This window comes from Folsomia candida, unplaced genomic scaffold, assembly GCF_002217175.1.
Source record: "Folsomia candida strain VU population unplaced genomic scaffold, ASM221717v1 Fcan01_Sc004, whole genome shotgun sequence".
Lineage (NCBI taxonomy): Eukaryota > Metazoa > Arthropoda > Collembola > Entomobryomorpha > Isotomidae > Folsomia > Folsomia candida.
Window position 1 is genome coordinate 1396780 of NW_019091196.1, and position 15482 is coordinate 1412261.

At 34.3% G+C, this 15482-nt stretch overlaps 1 protein-coding gene across 1 annotated transcript in view; it reads right to left on the bottom strand.

Moving 5' to 3' along the window:
* The window catches only part of LOC110848261 (Down syndrome cell adhesion molecule-like protein Dscam2), a 109302-nt gene that overhangs the window by 22829 nt on the left and 70991 nt on the right, over nt 1-15482 (bottom strand). Inside the window, exons 20-25 of the mRNA XM_035851077.1 lie at nt 14592-14751; nt 14000-14148; nt 13097-13228; nt 8170-8627; nt 5864-6002; nt 3317-3646 (exon numbers count right to left, since the gene is read on the bottom strand). Coding sequence (XP_035706970.1) covers nt 3317-3646; nt 5864-6002; nt 8170-8627; nt 13097-13228; nt 14000-14148; nt 14592-14751 — 1368 coding nt within the window. The remainder of the gene's footprint in view (nt 1-3316; nt 3647-5863; nt 6003-8169; nt 8628-13096; nt 13229-13999; nt 14149-14591; nt 14752-15482) is intronic.

Genomic DNA, 15482 nt, shown 5'->3' on the forward strand with positions numbered 1-15482 from the left:
TTTAGTGGGCTGGGCAGAAAGGATGGGACCATTTTTCGTGTAATTTGTAACCGTGCAAATTTTCTAGGCAATGAGAAATGTACATCTTTCTGCAAGTTGTGCTTTGTAAATGTGTAAACAGAATATATTTTGCAAAGTTTCTGACTGTTTTTGCTCACACTGGTCACTCGGTTGGTTTTAATTTCGTAAAATTCTTAACGTTACAATTATTTCGAGCGATTTCCCAAAATATGAAGGACAATATGTAATCAGAGTCAGACTACAAGAAATATATCTGCTAAATTATTTATCTACTACAGAGATCGAGGGCGTCTCCGTATTTTTTGCATGGAATGCTGCAAAACTTTAAAGTAGAGTTTACTGGGTTTCCATAAAGACGATTGAATGGTTCAAAATATAATTTTGGAAATTTTGGAGTTTTTAGATGGTAATTAAAACATTTGCGTAACAATTTTTATAATCTGCATAACTTGAACGATTTTCGTGAAATTTACAAACTTTTGATAATATAATTAAACATACAGGTCCACCTTAAGTTCAAGCTTTAAATTCACGCTGAAGGTAATTTAAAATCCGTGTGGCTTTAAAATTATTTTACAAACTTCTACCAGATAAGGTGACATTGCCGTAATTTGCAATCTTGCTAATATGTACTTGCAAACCAATTAACTCTTGTTTTAATTTTATTTAAGAACATTTTCATGTAAGTTTTAGGATGTACTGAATTTGCGGTGACTGGCTAAAGTCAAATCATTTTTGGCAGTTTTTCGCACATTTTGTAAAAAGCTAAAACTTTAGCGAAAATAGTTACAAAATTGTATTTAAAAAAAATCGAGGGATAATCCGTCGACAAAGTTTTGCAAGATTACAAATTACCAGAGTCTTGGGATTAACGAAAGTGGGATTAATGATTAGGATTACGGATTGATTTTAAAAAATTCGGGATTGAGGATTGAGATTAGGGATTAAATTAACTCGGGATTAAATCTCTCAAGTCATTCAATGGGATTAGGGATTAGGATTAATTTAGTCCGATTTTAATCCCGGAATGGGATTAAAGTCGTGTTTATCGTCGATCACATTTATATCTAGTTAATGTTTCTGATGTCTTAATTAAATTGTTTTATAAGTCTTAACAGTGCGATTGAATTTGAATAACCTAATGACCATATAAATAATGACCTAAAGTGTGAGTTGTCGCTTAAGTGACTTAAGTCCAGTCTCCATTTGATTAACATTCAAGTGTGAATGAGTGGGCATTACCACTGGCCACTCTAGGTTATTATTATACGGCCACAAGAATATGAAGTGTACAGATGAGTGACATAAAATAAGTTTACTTAGTCATCAGTGAACTAAAATCAACTTTAACAGATGAAGTCTTATCAAATGTTTTTAAATACATGAACTATTTGTTTAATAATATCGAATTTTTGTTTGTGAAATACAACGATGGAATTTTGATAGTTATGGCCCATAACTTATGGGAAACATATTTTTAATTGAAACAAAAGGAGAACTGGCAAAGTCTCTGAGAATTTTCAGCAGGTGGAGCTGATTTAATCCCATTATAATCCCAAACTTGGATTAAGATTAATCAATGCGCTCCGGGATTAGGATTAGGGATTAATTATTTTTTCAAAACTTTTTGGGATTGAGGATTAGGGATTAAAAGTCAAAACTTGCGGATTGAGGATTAGGATTAAGGATTAATTAATCCCCAATCCCAATCTCAATCCTCGCTCTCCTTAGTAAATTGGCATTAAACACATTTTTACAAAGTTACAAAGCTGTCATGAAGTTTTAAAGGATAAAAAGACGCGTGAATTGCCTGAAGTTGTAATTTTTTGCAGGCGTACTTAATGCACCTGCCTCGAACCGAGGAGGACAAAGGAAACAAAACGAGACTCATGCCCGATTCGAGTCACATAACTTGGTCCTGTGTATCAATCCGGGTCGGAGAAAGTCTGCGTAACGGGGTAAAATTGGCAATAAAAACTATTTACCCACGAAAAAATTGGCTTCTCTCAAATTCCATTTTTGCGATTCACTATTTCTTTATAGGATTGATTCCAAGGAGAAAATGTCATAACTCGTAAGTATTTGAATTCCTTACAATTTTTTTTGGAGAAGATTACATGCAAAAATGTTCGCAATGTGAAACTTAAAAATTGCATACTAGTTTAATTTCAGAAGTTTGAAAGAGTCGACATTTTTTGTAATAATTTTTATTTTTTTTAACACAAGTTTTTTTTACGCAAAATGCCATATTTATAATTTGAATTTCTTAAAAACTGCATTAGTTTTTTTAAATGCACTTTTTAGAAATTCAATATTTTATTCCATAAATAGGATCGATTTCGCAAGTAGAAAGACGCTACACTAAATAAATGTTTATTTGGGTAAAAATTGGCATCAACCACGCGGAACGCCCACGGTACGTGGAGCAAGTGGGGAGCAAAATGAAATTACCGTTACATTCACAGATTGAATTGCAAGTAAAAATGTAGAACTTGGCACATATCTATTTTTTGGTATTCCATGATGAGAAATTGATTTTTCAGTTTATTTTGTATTCAAAATTCCTTGCAACACTATTTTTCTAATGTTTGATTTCGTAGTAGTTTTGTTTCTGTTATATCTGAAATTCCCAAAAACCTTAAGTATTTAAAGGATTAGTAACTATTTTGATAGTAAACTTTACGGCGTAAAATTTACCCAAATAAAATCATTAATATTAATCAGGTTAAATGCCTAATATCTTCTAAAAATTTGCAGCGAAGTTAGTCTCAATTTAATTTTGATTTTTTTTCGTGTCGAATAATTCGTTAAAATGTCAAATTGATTTTCGGCACACATGAGAATATTATGTAAATAAAGGGAAAAATATTTCAACGAACAGTTAAAATATGCAAGGAAAGAGAGAAATTGGCCAAATATGTATATTTGGAAATGTCAGAATTTTCGAGGTTTTCTCCACTGTTTTATGCAAAATGCAATAGCCGGTTGCAAATATTTTAATTATCAAGTAAAAATATATTAATTTCAAGATATTATTGACGAGGTCATAGGTCAAAAATGTAAAAAAACGTTACACGTGTCAATCCTAACAAATTTTCGATGGACAAAAGTACCATGATAAATATTCATTTTGACGTATTTTGACACACCGATTTCACTTTCACCTCTTGGTTGCATGCGGTTTTTCTTACTTTGAAAGATCGACAATTTAAATATAAGCTTGCAAATTAAAAGCATTGCGAAAATATTGCAAAATTAATAAATATTTTTTTAATAGAACTGCTGCCAATCTTACCGTCCTCGTCCGTCCTGCACAATAGCGGGGTTGAGACGGCCCCATCGCCGACGACGGTGAATCCTCGCACGGTGACGGAATAATTGGTCCATTTTCGTAACCCGTGCAAAACGAGGTCTCTCTCCGTCGTCACTTTCGTCTCGATTTGGTCCCCCGATTCGGCCTCGCTGCCCGGCCCCCCCTCGTCCTGCCCTCCGACGACGAGGACGTCCACTTTGTAGCCTTGGACGACCCCGTGACGCGCTTCGAGCGGGGGTGCTTCCCAGGTCAAGGCCAAACTTTGCGGGGAGGTGGATCTGCACTCAAATTTCTCTGGAGGCTGGGTTGGCACTGAAAAAATTGAGATTTATTTTGTTACAATTTGTTTTTATAAAAATTTAAACTTTAGTTGAAAATTTTTTCATAGTTGAACGCCAAAATTGGGAAACTAATAAATCACGCGTGTCGAGTGAAATTTTGTAGGTAGCATCGGTATGTGACATAACTTAGCAAATATTTCTTCTGACAAATTTAGTTCAGAGCTAAATTATTTATATTGAGACAATTCACACAATCGTTGGTAACTTTGTAAAGCGGTAACTTTGTAACTTTGTAAACTTTCACTAAATAAATAAACGCCCTTGATCTGAACAAGCTTACAAAAGTTGATAAGTTTATTTTCTTCAAAAAATATTTGTAATATTTTATAAAAGTTTGGAAATTTAAGTTTTCGATCTGAACAAGAAATTTGTTTCGAGTTGCGTTAAGAAAAGTAAATTCCGCTGACATGATTAATTAAAATGAATAAAGGTGAAAGAGAAAGTGAACAAGTAATGCAAAAATTAAACTTTATTGTAATCTCGTAAACTAGATTTTAACCCACTAAATAATATTGGAAGGGTTTGTTTGTTACCAATATTGAAAGAGAGATCAACGTGGATAATACATGATATTTAGGGGACCCAGATGATTAATTGATTAATAAATTAGAATTATTATTTTAAACTAATATTTAAATTACTTTAATTATATTTAAGAATGAAATATGTATGATTGTAAAGGCCGAGGCCACATCAATCGAACTTAATAAATACCTACCTTGTTACCAATATTGTAATAATTTTTATCGTGGTTTGTTGAATATTTGGTAATACGTAATCTGCTACCAGTGATTTTAGTATATCACGATTTGTTACAAAGGCCTGCGTGATTGCGTAAATGATTAGTAACCTTACCAATCTTGATCATTACATTATTATTTAGAGTGACGACCATACAGGCTTGGTAAATCCGCTTGAACATGTAATTATTACAAATTCATGACATCCGATCCATCACGTGCTAACACCTTTCTCTTCCAACTTTCCAACAAACTTTGCCTCTACCTAATTCAAATCGGGTGAAAGTGCTGGCCAGGTGTCAGCCCCGATTTAATTCCGCACTCAGCAACGCCTCCTCCCACGCTAATCTACATATTTATATGGGGGGCCCGACATCAAGCATGTTATCGATGTTAGTATCGATAGAAAATGGGACGCTTCAACCTCGATAAAATTTGACACATTCTTTATGCAGTCTCCATGAAATAAGAATACTTCTCACGGATTTATTTCATTCTCAAAATGAATGATTTATAAGAGAATGACACCATTCGAAGTGTTTCAAGTAGTATTTTTGAAACATGAATAGTAGAATTTAAGTTAATACAATTTCAGTTTCAAAATGTGGGCAACTGTTTGGAAATATGAGACATTAAATGCTAAGGAAATTCGAACAGGCCTTGGAAGCATTGTAACATCCTTAAATTCTGTGAACTTACCAACTTTTAAAACAATTTTGGAAATATTTTTGTATCGAAAATTATGTCTTTTTTAATACTTTCTTAGACCCTTTTTTTTGTTATGAAAATTTGTAAAATTTTTACAAAATTTATCAACTTCGTGAATTCCCTCAAGATTTGGAGGTTTCATACTTCGTAATACAAATGTTCAGTTTGTAACAAATAGAGAATAACCAAACATAAATAATTTAGTTGAAGAAGTGGTTTTTAAAAATTTAGTACCAATTTCATAACTTTGACGACACTGCAGTAAAATTAGAAAGGACATAAAATCATGCAAATTAAACAGATGCACGGAAAGCGAAATCGGTCATACACAAAACTTGATTTTGAGGATTATTTTGCTAGAATTATTTTTGGAATCCCTAAGAGTTAACCAATCTTTAATGATTACACAATTTTTATTCACTGAAAACTGTTTAAAAATAAATTTGTAAAATTTGTACAATAATTTCTATAATGTGTCTGTTCAAGTATTTTTTTTAAATTACAAAATCAATTACAATGGGCAATTAACGGAGTCCTTTGTAACTTGTAAAACCCGAGAATTTTGTAAAATATTTTTGCAAATAAAGAGACGCGAGACGCCTTTAATCCGAGCAAGTTTAAATTTGTAAGCAAATTTTCCTTAAGAATATTTGTAAAAGTTTGTAAGTTTTCAGAATTTACGAATTTTACAATGTTACCAAGCCCTGCGTGAATTTTGAAAATTGAATTTTTTGGCTCACCGTCTTGCAGCGTGGTGGCGACGGTGGGGCTGCTCGAGGGTCCGGCACCCTTAGCATTGAAGGCCTGCACAACGATGGCGTATCGCGTAAACTTTTGTAAATTGTCGATCGTCGTTTCACCCCCAAAGTCTTGACCAACCTGGAAATAAAGTAAAGTGCGGTGACACTTAATACAAATACCTTCTTTTTTAACGAGTAATTTCAAAAATTTGCAGAAAATTTTTCCTAATATACTTAAAATATAAAATAAGGAAGTTTAATTAAAGTTTTACAAGAAATAAGAGATTTGGTAAATATATATTATTTTGAATATTTACAACCACCTAAATTTAGAAAGGTTTACAAAGGTTACGAAGAAATATCTTGCTAAAAATCTATAACTTTTTTAAAATTTTGTGCATATTAATGTTACAAAACTTTTCGAAGTCCCCTGCGTTGCAAAATCGGAATGAACGGGGACAAAAGAAATTTTGAAAATTTTGAAAATTTTGAAAATTACAGCGGGTGTAATTTTTACGTAAAATATTTGTACAACTTGGACGAGGTTAGTTAAAACATGAGAATTTAACGAATTAAATGCAAAAATAGGTCAATTATTGAGTAGACCGTGGGATCGCACTAAATTCGGTCAGCAAAAAAAAGTTTACAAACGTCTCAAAACACGGCTCGAAAATTTGTCTTCATGTACTTCTCAAAAAGACATATTTTGCAAATCTTCCAATTTGTACTGCTGAAAACCCGACTTTTTTCAAAAATGTATACGCAACCCTGTCAAAAGAAGCAAACTTTCTGTTCACCCATTTTCCACTTTCCCCTTTAAAAATAATCGTCCAGATACTTTCTCTCGATTCATTTCACTTCATTCATTGCACATCACTAAAGATTTAGCAAATAATAACCTCACACCGTGTCATCATCACCACAGGGCGGATATTTATTTACGAAAAATATGTATCTACTTAATATTTACGAAAAAACGCCAAAATAGTTACGAAATTTTGATGATGCTCAGAATTTTTTTTTGTCCAATTTCATTCAGGAAATCAAAATTTGCCTCACATCGTTGAAATATTTGTTAAAATGATTGTATTTATTTAAAAAAAAATAACATATAAAAGATTTACATTGTTTTAAAATACCAGCAAAAATATGTATATGCATGAAAACCTAGAAATAATTAACAATATCTGCGAGATAGGCAACACACGCACAAATTTTTACTGTCAATCGTCATCAAATAAAGAAGTTGAAAATAAATACATATCCGCCCTCTAATTCATCGCAGAGCTAGTCACACAATATGCTTCTCCTTCTGAGCGACATGACTTTTTCACTTTCACTCTCCACCAAAATAGAGAAAGTGGGCAGGCGAGAGAGAAAGTGGATCCCTCCGCAGGGACCCGTTAAACGACTTGATGGCCCGTGAAAGGGATCCCCGACCCAAGAAAAAGTTCCCTCATTTGCGAAAACAAAAGGAATATGGAATCCAATGCGTTCTAAATTTTTGGAAAACTATTCACATTTTATTCCTCGAGTTTATGGGTCAATTGAGAAATTCAGTTTTATTCAGTGGGTGTCCCTTATTTAGGAGGAAAATGGAGGAAAATAAGAAAAGTTTTTGCTGCTTGATCTTTAATATTTTCATGGGTCGATGAGAAGGAGAATAAATATGTTTGATAAAAATTTAGATTGCAATATTGGTAAATATTTGATTATGAAAAGTTGAGGGAAATGTTTTCGTTAGGAGATGTCCATGAAAAATGCATACATGAAATGCATGTCAAAGCATGAAAAAATAATGAATAATTCATATATTCAAAATTTTATAAGGTAACTTCAGATCTAAATTTAACAATCAACTAATTAAAATATATAAATTTTTAGTCTTTATTTTTATTAATTGGTGAGCAGATATTAAAAATGGGGGAATTTTCTCCATTACAAATTGTGCTAAATTGTTGTTTATATTTAGCGTACAAGTGGAAGTTGTTCATATATCCAATTTGATAGCTCCCTAACCGATAATTCATCTGTTTTAATACATTAAACGTTTATAAACTCTGGAAAAATATCAAAACCGACGTCCTGCTAAAAGTCCGTAAACATTCTGTTCTTAAATAATTTCCCCTTTTCTGGATAAATTTGGCAACACATTCGTCCATATATTTGTTAAATAAAACGTGTTTAAAACTCTGAAATTTTGCACACTCTTGAAATGAGTTGATGAAAATTATAAATTTTCCTTTGCAACTTCCACGAACCGTCAAGGTCCACAAAAATTTCAAAAATGTAAAAATTTAACATACCTCCACCGTTTTGAAGTGGTATCCATGCAGATCGGCCAAATATCCGTGTAAATGTGAATGCAGCAAGCTCCTCCCATTTTCCCCCGTCATGGTCACACCCTCATTTCCATCCTCCTGTGAAAGCAGCATCGGGTGATCGGCCAGAGCCAGGGAGAGTTCTCGGTAGCCGAGATAGTAGCCTAAAATCTGCCCGTGCCAGAGCGCCCTTTCCGGCGGGGCCCAACGGACCCTGAGTTGCGTGGAGGAGTCCGCTTCCGCCACGATTTCGATGGGCGGGCCTTCGGGGGCTTCCTCGGTCGTCGTGATCTGCACGACTTCCGAGGGCGGGCTGAAGCCGACCCCGTTTTGGGCGAGGACGCGGAGATGATAAGTCGACGAAGGGGTTAAGCCTTCGACCAGCGCGGTGGATTGGGTGGCGGGAACGGCAAGTTCTTCGACTTCGGCTTCTGTCCAGGTTTCTAGAATGAAAGAACTATAAGGTAAGATTTAGCCGGAATTTGATGTAAGGTCAAATTCGGCTTTTATTAATATTTTTCACGATAGCATCAATTTCGGCATAACCAGGGTGCATAAACTTTTTTGTTGTCCGTGGTTTCTCCTAAGGGGGTGATGCAAGGATGATTTTTTTTCAAAAAAATTAAAAGTTCGGGAATTGCATGCGATTTTGCCATGGAAACCACCAAAGCAAAATCGCATGCAATTCCCGAACTTTTAATTTTTAGCCCGAGTCAGGGCTTATGGAACCGTCATGTCCGTCCGTCTGTCTGTCTGTCTGTCCGGCACGATAGAGCCAAAACGGCTGAACCGATTGACTTGAAATTTTTACCATATGCATATTGGACAAAGTTAGGAAACGAGTTCGAAGATGGGCCAAATCGGTCAAGTGGTTGACCGGTGGGGGTCATTGGAGTGGGTGGGGTATTATGCACCAAAATTTCAAAATTGTTGTAGACAGCTGAAATTTGGCACAGAGGTTGCTAATGGCTCCTAATAGAAAAAAATAACTTCAGGTTGGAAAAATTTTCATCTTGAGTGACCCTATGGGGTGATCCATACCGATTTTTCAAAACCATCATATCGAACTGAAATTTGGTGGAGATGTTGCTTATGGGTCTTAATGACAGAATATGATATGATATTGGTAAAATTTTTATCTGGAGAGACCCTATGAGGTGACCCATACCGATTTTTAAAAATTACTTTAAAAAGATGAAATCCGGCATAATGGTACTTAATGGCTTCTAATTAAAGAACATGAAGTTAAAAGTGAGTAAAGTGCAACCAGAGTGACCCTATGGGGTGACCCATATTGATTTTTCAAAATCATTATATCGAGCTGAAATTTGATATGGAGGCTGAAAACCACTGCTGGATAGCACATACATACAGCTTAGAGCTTCAGGATGGGAAAGAAGCCCACTGGTCATGGTGGTCAAGGCACATGATTTGTAACTAGTTTAAAAATTTGGGACCAAATAATAGAAACTAGACTTTTAACCATCCACAACACGGAAGTTGGTGATATTATGTTGGTCAATTCGGAAAAAAATTTAGAAGCTGGCTCTGACTTATTGAGTCAGGGACTATGTCCCTGACTCGGGCTATATGGAGTCTGCACTGTAGGTTTTTTGAAAAAAATTCATCCTTGCATCACCCCCTTAGGAGAAACCACGGACAACAAAAAAGTTTATGCACCCTGGGCATAACTCATGCTTTCCTGTGTTTAGAAATTGAGTAACAATTTCGAATCTCCCTAAAATTATTGTTACCATACGGTGACGGTTTTATCGCCTTTTTCAAAAATTTTTACCATAGAATATTATTTTTCTACTAAAGAATTCAAAATTTTTACATATGTCTTGTTATTCTAGCAAAATTATTTCTTGTTATATCTGTAATTGCGAAAGGAAATTCTATGCCATGACACGCCTCATTTGCATACCGTCCTCATTAAAAACCTCACTGTTTCAACAGATTGGACTCGTTTTCTTTCTTTCACCAATTAAAAACATTTACCGAAATCCATAACATTTTCTCATTAAATCCCGAAAACATTTCTCGTCTTGTTAGTCCCGACATTAATTTCTTTCTGGGCTGACACAAAGGAGGAGAAAGTGGAGAAAGTGAGGCTAATAATAAAATAATAATGATAGCAAAACAAGCATGAATTTCAATGAACTTTATCTTTCTTCTCCCTCTTCACAACCATTCCCGGGTATTTTATTCGGCTGAACACGCTTAATAATCGGGCAACAAAATTGACATTGACACTGACATGGAAACAAATTCTAAGTGAATATCTCCGTCAGTCAGTTACGCAGGCGTTGGTAACTTTTTCTAATCCACAAATTTCGTAATAAAATGATTTTGCAAATCTTTAAGATTGTTATGCAATTACGAACATCCCATCTAAACAATTCAAGTTTTATAATCCAAATTCCGTGAATTTTAACTTTCGCCGTTCTGACCTCTCATTTTTTGAGTAACCAACTTAAATTGAAAATCCTGTTTCTTTAAATATTTCCTTTGCTTAAATACTTAGGTCTTGATAACTTTATGAAATTCGTGAGTTTTATAAAATAATTTTGCAAACTTTCCTAAAATAGGGAGACGACCTTGATCTGCGTATGTTTATAAAAATTTATATGTTAATTTTCCTTCAAAAAATTTGTAAGATTTAATAAAACGTGCAAGTTTACAGATTTTACGGATTTTACAAAATTACTAAGGCCTTCGTGAATTGCATAAATAATTCGTCACACACTTCAAACCTCATCTGAAATTATCGTTTCCATTTTTTAAAATCGTTACCAATTCGACTAATTTCGGTCCCTGATTAATTGGTGTGTGTACTACCCGCCGCGAAAATGATGTCCTATATTGAGATGACAATTACTTGGCCCGTTGGCTCCTGGGACTGTGAAAACCGGGCGGAAGGAGAAAGCTGGGCATGAACGAGCTTCATCTGGGGAAGGATTTCTTTGCGAGTCGAGTGCACTGAGCCGTGTTCGGAATCTAATTTAATGGACTTCTTTCGGGAAAATAATTAAGAAATCTTGCACACGAAATGTATGGACCTCTCTTTTCACTCTCGTTCCCTTTGACTTTCACTCCTCTTCTCAATCATAAATTCCAGTGTTTCGTTTTAGACGTTAAAAAGCGCCCAAAACTATCCAAAATAATTTTTGTTCAAAATTTCCAAAAGTCACTATAGGAAATAAGGGCAAAATATTGCAAGTTCTTTATTAACGATCTTTTTCCAAGTCTATGCACAAATATGTTCATATGCACCAATTAATGTTCAGCATGTTGGTTGGTCTGTAATACCAAGAGATTTGGAAAACCTTTTGTTTTGAAATGTTTTCGTATGAGAAATTCAGAAATTTTGAAGACAATGGCGTATTACAAAGTAAAATGTTCAAAATTAGTGGGAGATTATGCAATTGTATGTCAATTGAGTATCGAAAGGTTAGTAATGAAAGTCTTATAACATTTTGCCTCATTTTCTAATTGGGTCTGGACGCTTCTGGACACTTTTGACGTCCAAAATTCGGTGTCCAAAACTGGTTAAACCTCATTTTGGATGGCTGTTTTGGACAGTGGTCAAAAACAACAGCGAAACCCTGCTAAATACCAAGTCATCCAGGACCAGAGCATGTTCCAGATTCGTGTAGTAAATTAAAATTAAAATGTGAAGTGAAATGAAAGAAAAGTCAAAGTGGCCAAAGGAATGGATGCGAGGAAAGATAATTAATTTGCAAAAAGGAACTCAGAAACTATGGGCAAGTCGAAAAAGAAGTGGACCCATATGAAATTAAGGCAACGAAAAAATCACCCATTTATTTCTGGGAAATTAGTCAAAGAAAAAAGAGAAAGTTGGAAAAATTGATAACATTTTTAAGTGTAACGGAATTATAAAGTGACTTTTTTAGTAATAAACAAGCGATGAAATGAAAGTGGGAAAAATTGGGAAATGATAAATAACAAGTTTCTGACAGAAATCGAAATGCATGCATGCGTTTTATTCCTGTATTTACATGGCAATCGAATTTTTTTATCTTCTATTGCTCTTCGAAGTATTCATTTAGGTATACCAATTTTTCAAGTTCAACGTGGAATCTGTACTGTACAATTGTATCAAAATTAATTGTTCAGTTTCTATGTCAAACCTAAAAAATTGATGCAAACGTGTAATAGTACAATTTCGAAGATATGGGCCCACTCAATTGAAAAGTTTTCCATTTCGTCGTACTAATTCGTAAAAGACCTAAGTGCAGCAGATGCTTTATTCAGAAAAGACCTAAGTGCAGTCAGTGTTTAATTCAGAAACGACCGAAGTGCAGTCGACGCTTAATTCAGAAAAGACCTAAGTGCACAGAAAAAAAGTAAAAAAAGACCTATGTGCAAGTATGTATTTACTTATGGCTAAATCTTGCCAGAACGAGTTTTGATATATATCGCACGATTTAGCCATAAGTAAATACATACTTGCACATAGGTCTTTTTTTACTTTTTTCTGTGCACTTAGGTCTTTTCTGAATTAAGCGTCGACTGCACTTCGGTCGTTTCTGAATTAAACACTGACTTCACTTAGGTCTTTTCTGAATAAAGCATCGACTGCACTTAGGTCTTTTATGAATTAGTACGACGATTTGTCTTTGATCTATTACGATGTAAATGAAAACCTAAAGAAATTGTTCACTCACTGTCACATCAAAATTTAGAAGAATTTGATGCACCATGGAATGATATTGATGCACCATGAATTTGATATTCACAATGGACGAAAAATTAATTTATATTTCGCACACACGCACGCCAAAATTGATTGCATTTTTATTCTGTACTCGAAATCCCACGAAATTATTAGGTCTGAATAAACACGGGGAAATTAATTTGTAAAAATCAAACCTTGTTGAATTTTTACCTGAGGGGAACTTGCTCTGAATGATGAAGTTGATGAGGGGACTGTTCCCGTTGAAATTTTCCAGCCAGGAAATCCCCACCGACCGGCTCCCCACCTCAACCACCCGCAAATTACCAGGCTGCTCCGGAGGCTCTGGAAATAAGCAAGCACAATTTAGCAACACTTTTTATTTCTGGAAATACTTTTCAGACGTACTCAGAAACTTATGGTTTTGGAAAAGAACGGGAGCAAATTTTTGGCAAAGAAAGATTATATTTTTTACTAAATTTTGTAAAAATACATGTTTTTTAAAATAATTTTGGTTTTGCACTTTTTAAACGTTCATCAACATTAAAGATTTAATCTAGTTACTTGTCTTAAAACTATTGATAAACTCACAAATTATTTTTTTGGCGAGGAATTTTCCCATATTTTTGGCATAAGTTACACTTGGAATAACAAGTCGGAGGAATTGAAGTTTAAACATACAATTTTTTATATTCGTTTATAAATTATACTAAATTGAATTATTTTTAAGAATATTTTTGGTATGAATTTGATTATAGTGTTGTATGCATATTAAAATATCAATTTGAAAGCTCGATGCTGCTATAAAAAATAGGATTCACACTCAAAATTAATTGAATTATGAAATTTTAGCACTTTCAAGAGTAATAAAAGCATGGAGAGTTTCATATTGGAAAATAATGTTTAACAGTTTAATAAGCTCAGAACCAAAATTATTAAAAAAATATAGTTTCAAAAATTCAGTCCAAAATTAGTCGAAAATTTCTTTCATGAATATATTAATAACTTTTATCTAAACGCTGCTCAAGTTCTTAAAAAATAAGTTTCTGAAAAATATCGACGCGATTTAAACATGATTTTTCCCCAATTTTTGAAAATATTTCACTTTTTGCTAACCTTGCACGTTGAGCGTGACGATGGTATGATCTGACCCGAAAGGATTGGAAGCTCGGCATGAATAAGCTCCAGAATCGCTCCGGTCAACGGAGGCTATCAGCAATTCGGATAAGATCCCATCCTCCAACTCTTGCTGGCGAAACGTGTATCTAGAAAGTGGCAGAATTTGTTTAAAATAATTTCAAACTTTTCCCCAAATCAGGGATAATTTTGAATAATTTAAAAATAAGTAATAATTGGTTGAATCGTGTGATGCGCAATTTTTACAAGGTTGTCTCATAATTTGTAAAACCATGCAAATTTGTGTAAATAAATTGTCTCACTTTTCGCACTAAAACCCATGCTAATGACTAATATACATAAACTTTTGCAAAATTTTATTAAGGTAATTTTTAAATATTTACTCAGAACAAGGTCGTCGTTTTATTTTGTAAAGGTTTGGACACTTATTATAGCAAAGTTACGGATTTTAGAAAGGTTACCAAGTACCGCATGAATTAACAGTTTACCATTTTAAAATAAACACAATTGAATATTACATTTATTATCGTAAAAGCATTTTTTTTAACTAAAATTGGGAATAGATTTTCACCTGTGATTCGAATGTGGCCCAATTTTGCCGTGTTTGTTGCCCCATTCGATTAGAATTGGAAGATCGCCACCAACTCGGCAGCCAAGAATCGCTTTCTCCCCGACTCGCACGGAAATCAGGGCGTTTGCTCCTTGTTCCTCCGCGTTGAATTTGGCAGGTGCTGGAACAATGAAAACGTATCTACTGAAGTATTTACTTAAAGTTTGAGTTAGGGAACAGTCTGAACATCCTAGTGAGCGAGTTGACTTTTTCTCCTCGCCACTTACCAGTAATGTAAATGATTTTTGTCACTACGACTTCTAATTTGCAGCTAATACAAAATGGATTGATTTCGTTTTAGTGGCAATAAATTCCCAAGTTTGTGCTTTACAATTGCCATGTTGCATAAATTCCATAATAAATCTCGGTGAAAAGTATTGGACTGAAACATGATATGAGTCCATGTTTCAGTTCAATACTTTTCTCTGAGATTTATTATGGAATTTATGCAACATGGCAATTGTAAAGCACAAACTTGGGAATTTATTGCCACCAAAACGAAATCAATCCATTTTGTACTAGCTGCAAATTAGAAGTTTTAGTCGAAATTTTTCTCCTTTTCTGGTTCGCGATGCCCCGTTTGGAGAGTGGGAACGGTCACTTTCAAAACCCAAAGCAACTTTTTACATGCAACTGCCTGCATTGTTTACATGAAAATCAGCTGCAATCAGCTGCTCTCTTCGCCCCGCCCCCCCTCATTAGCAAAAAATCTCTCGGCACACAAGGAGACGCAACCGTCGTCTCTGTCTTTTAGTTATGAGATTTTTTCAACGTATATGCATTCTTAATTTATGTATGTGATTAGCGAATTATTTTGCATAGTTTAAATAAAATAGAAATAAAATACATTTT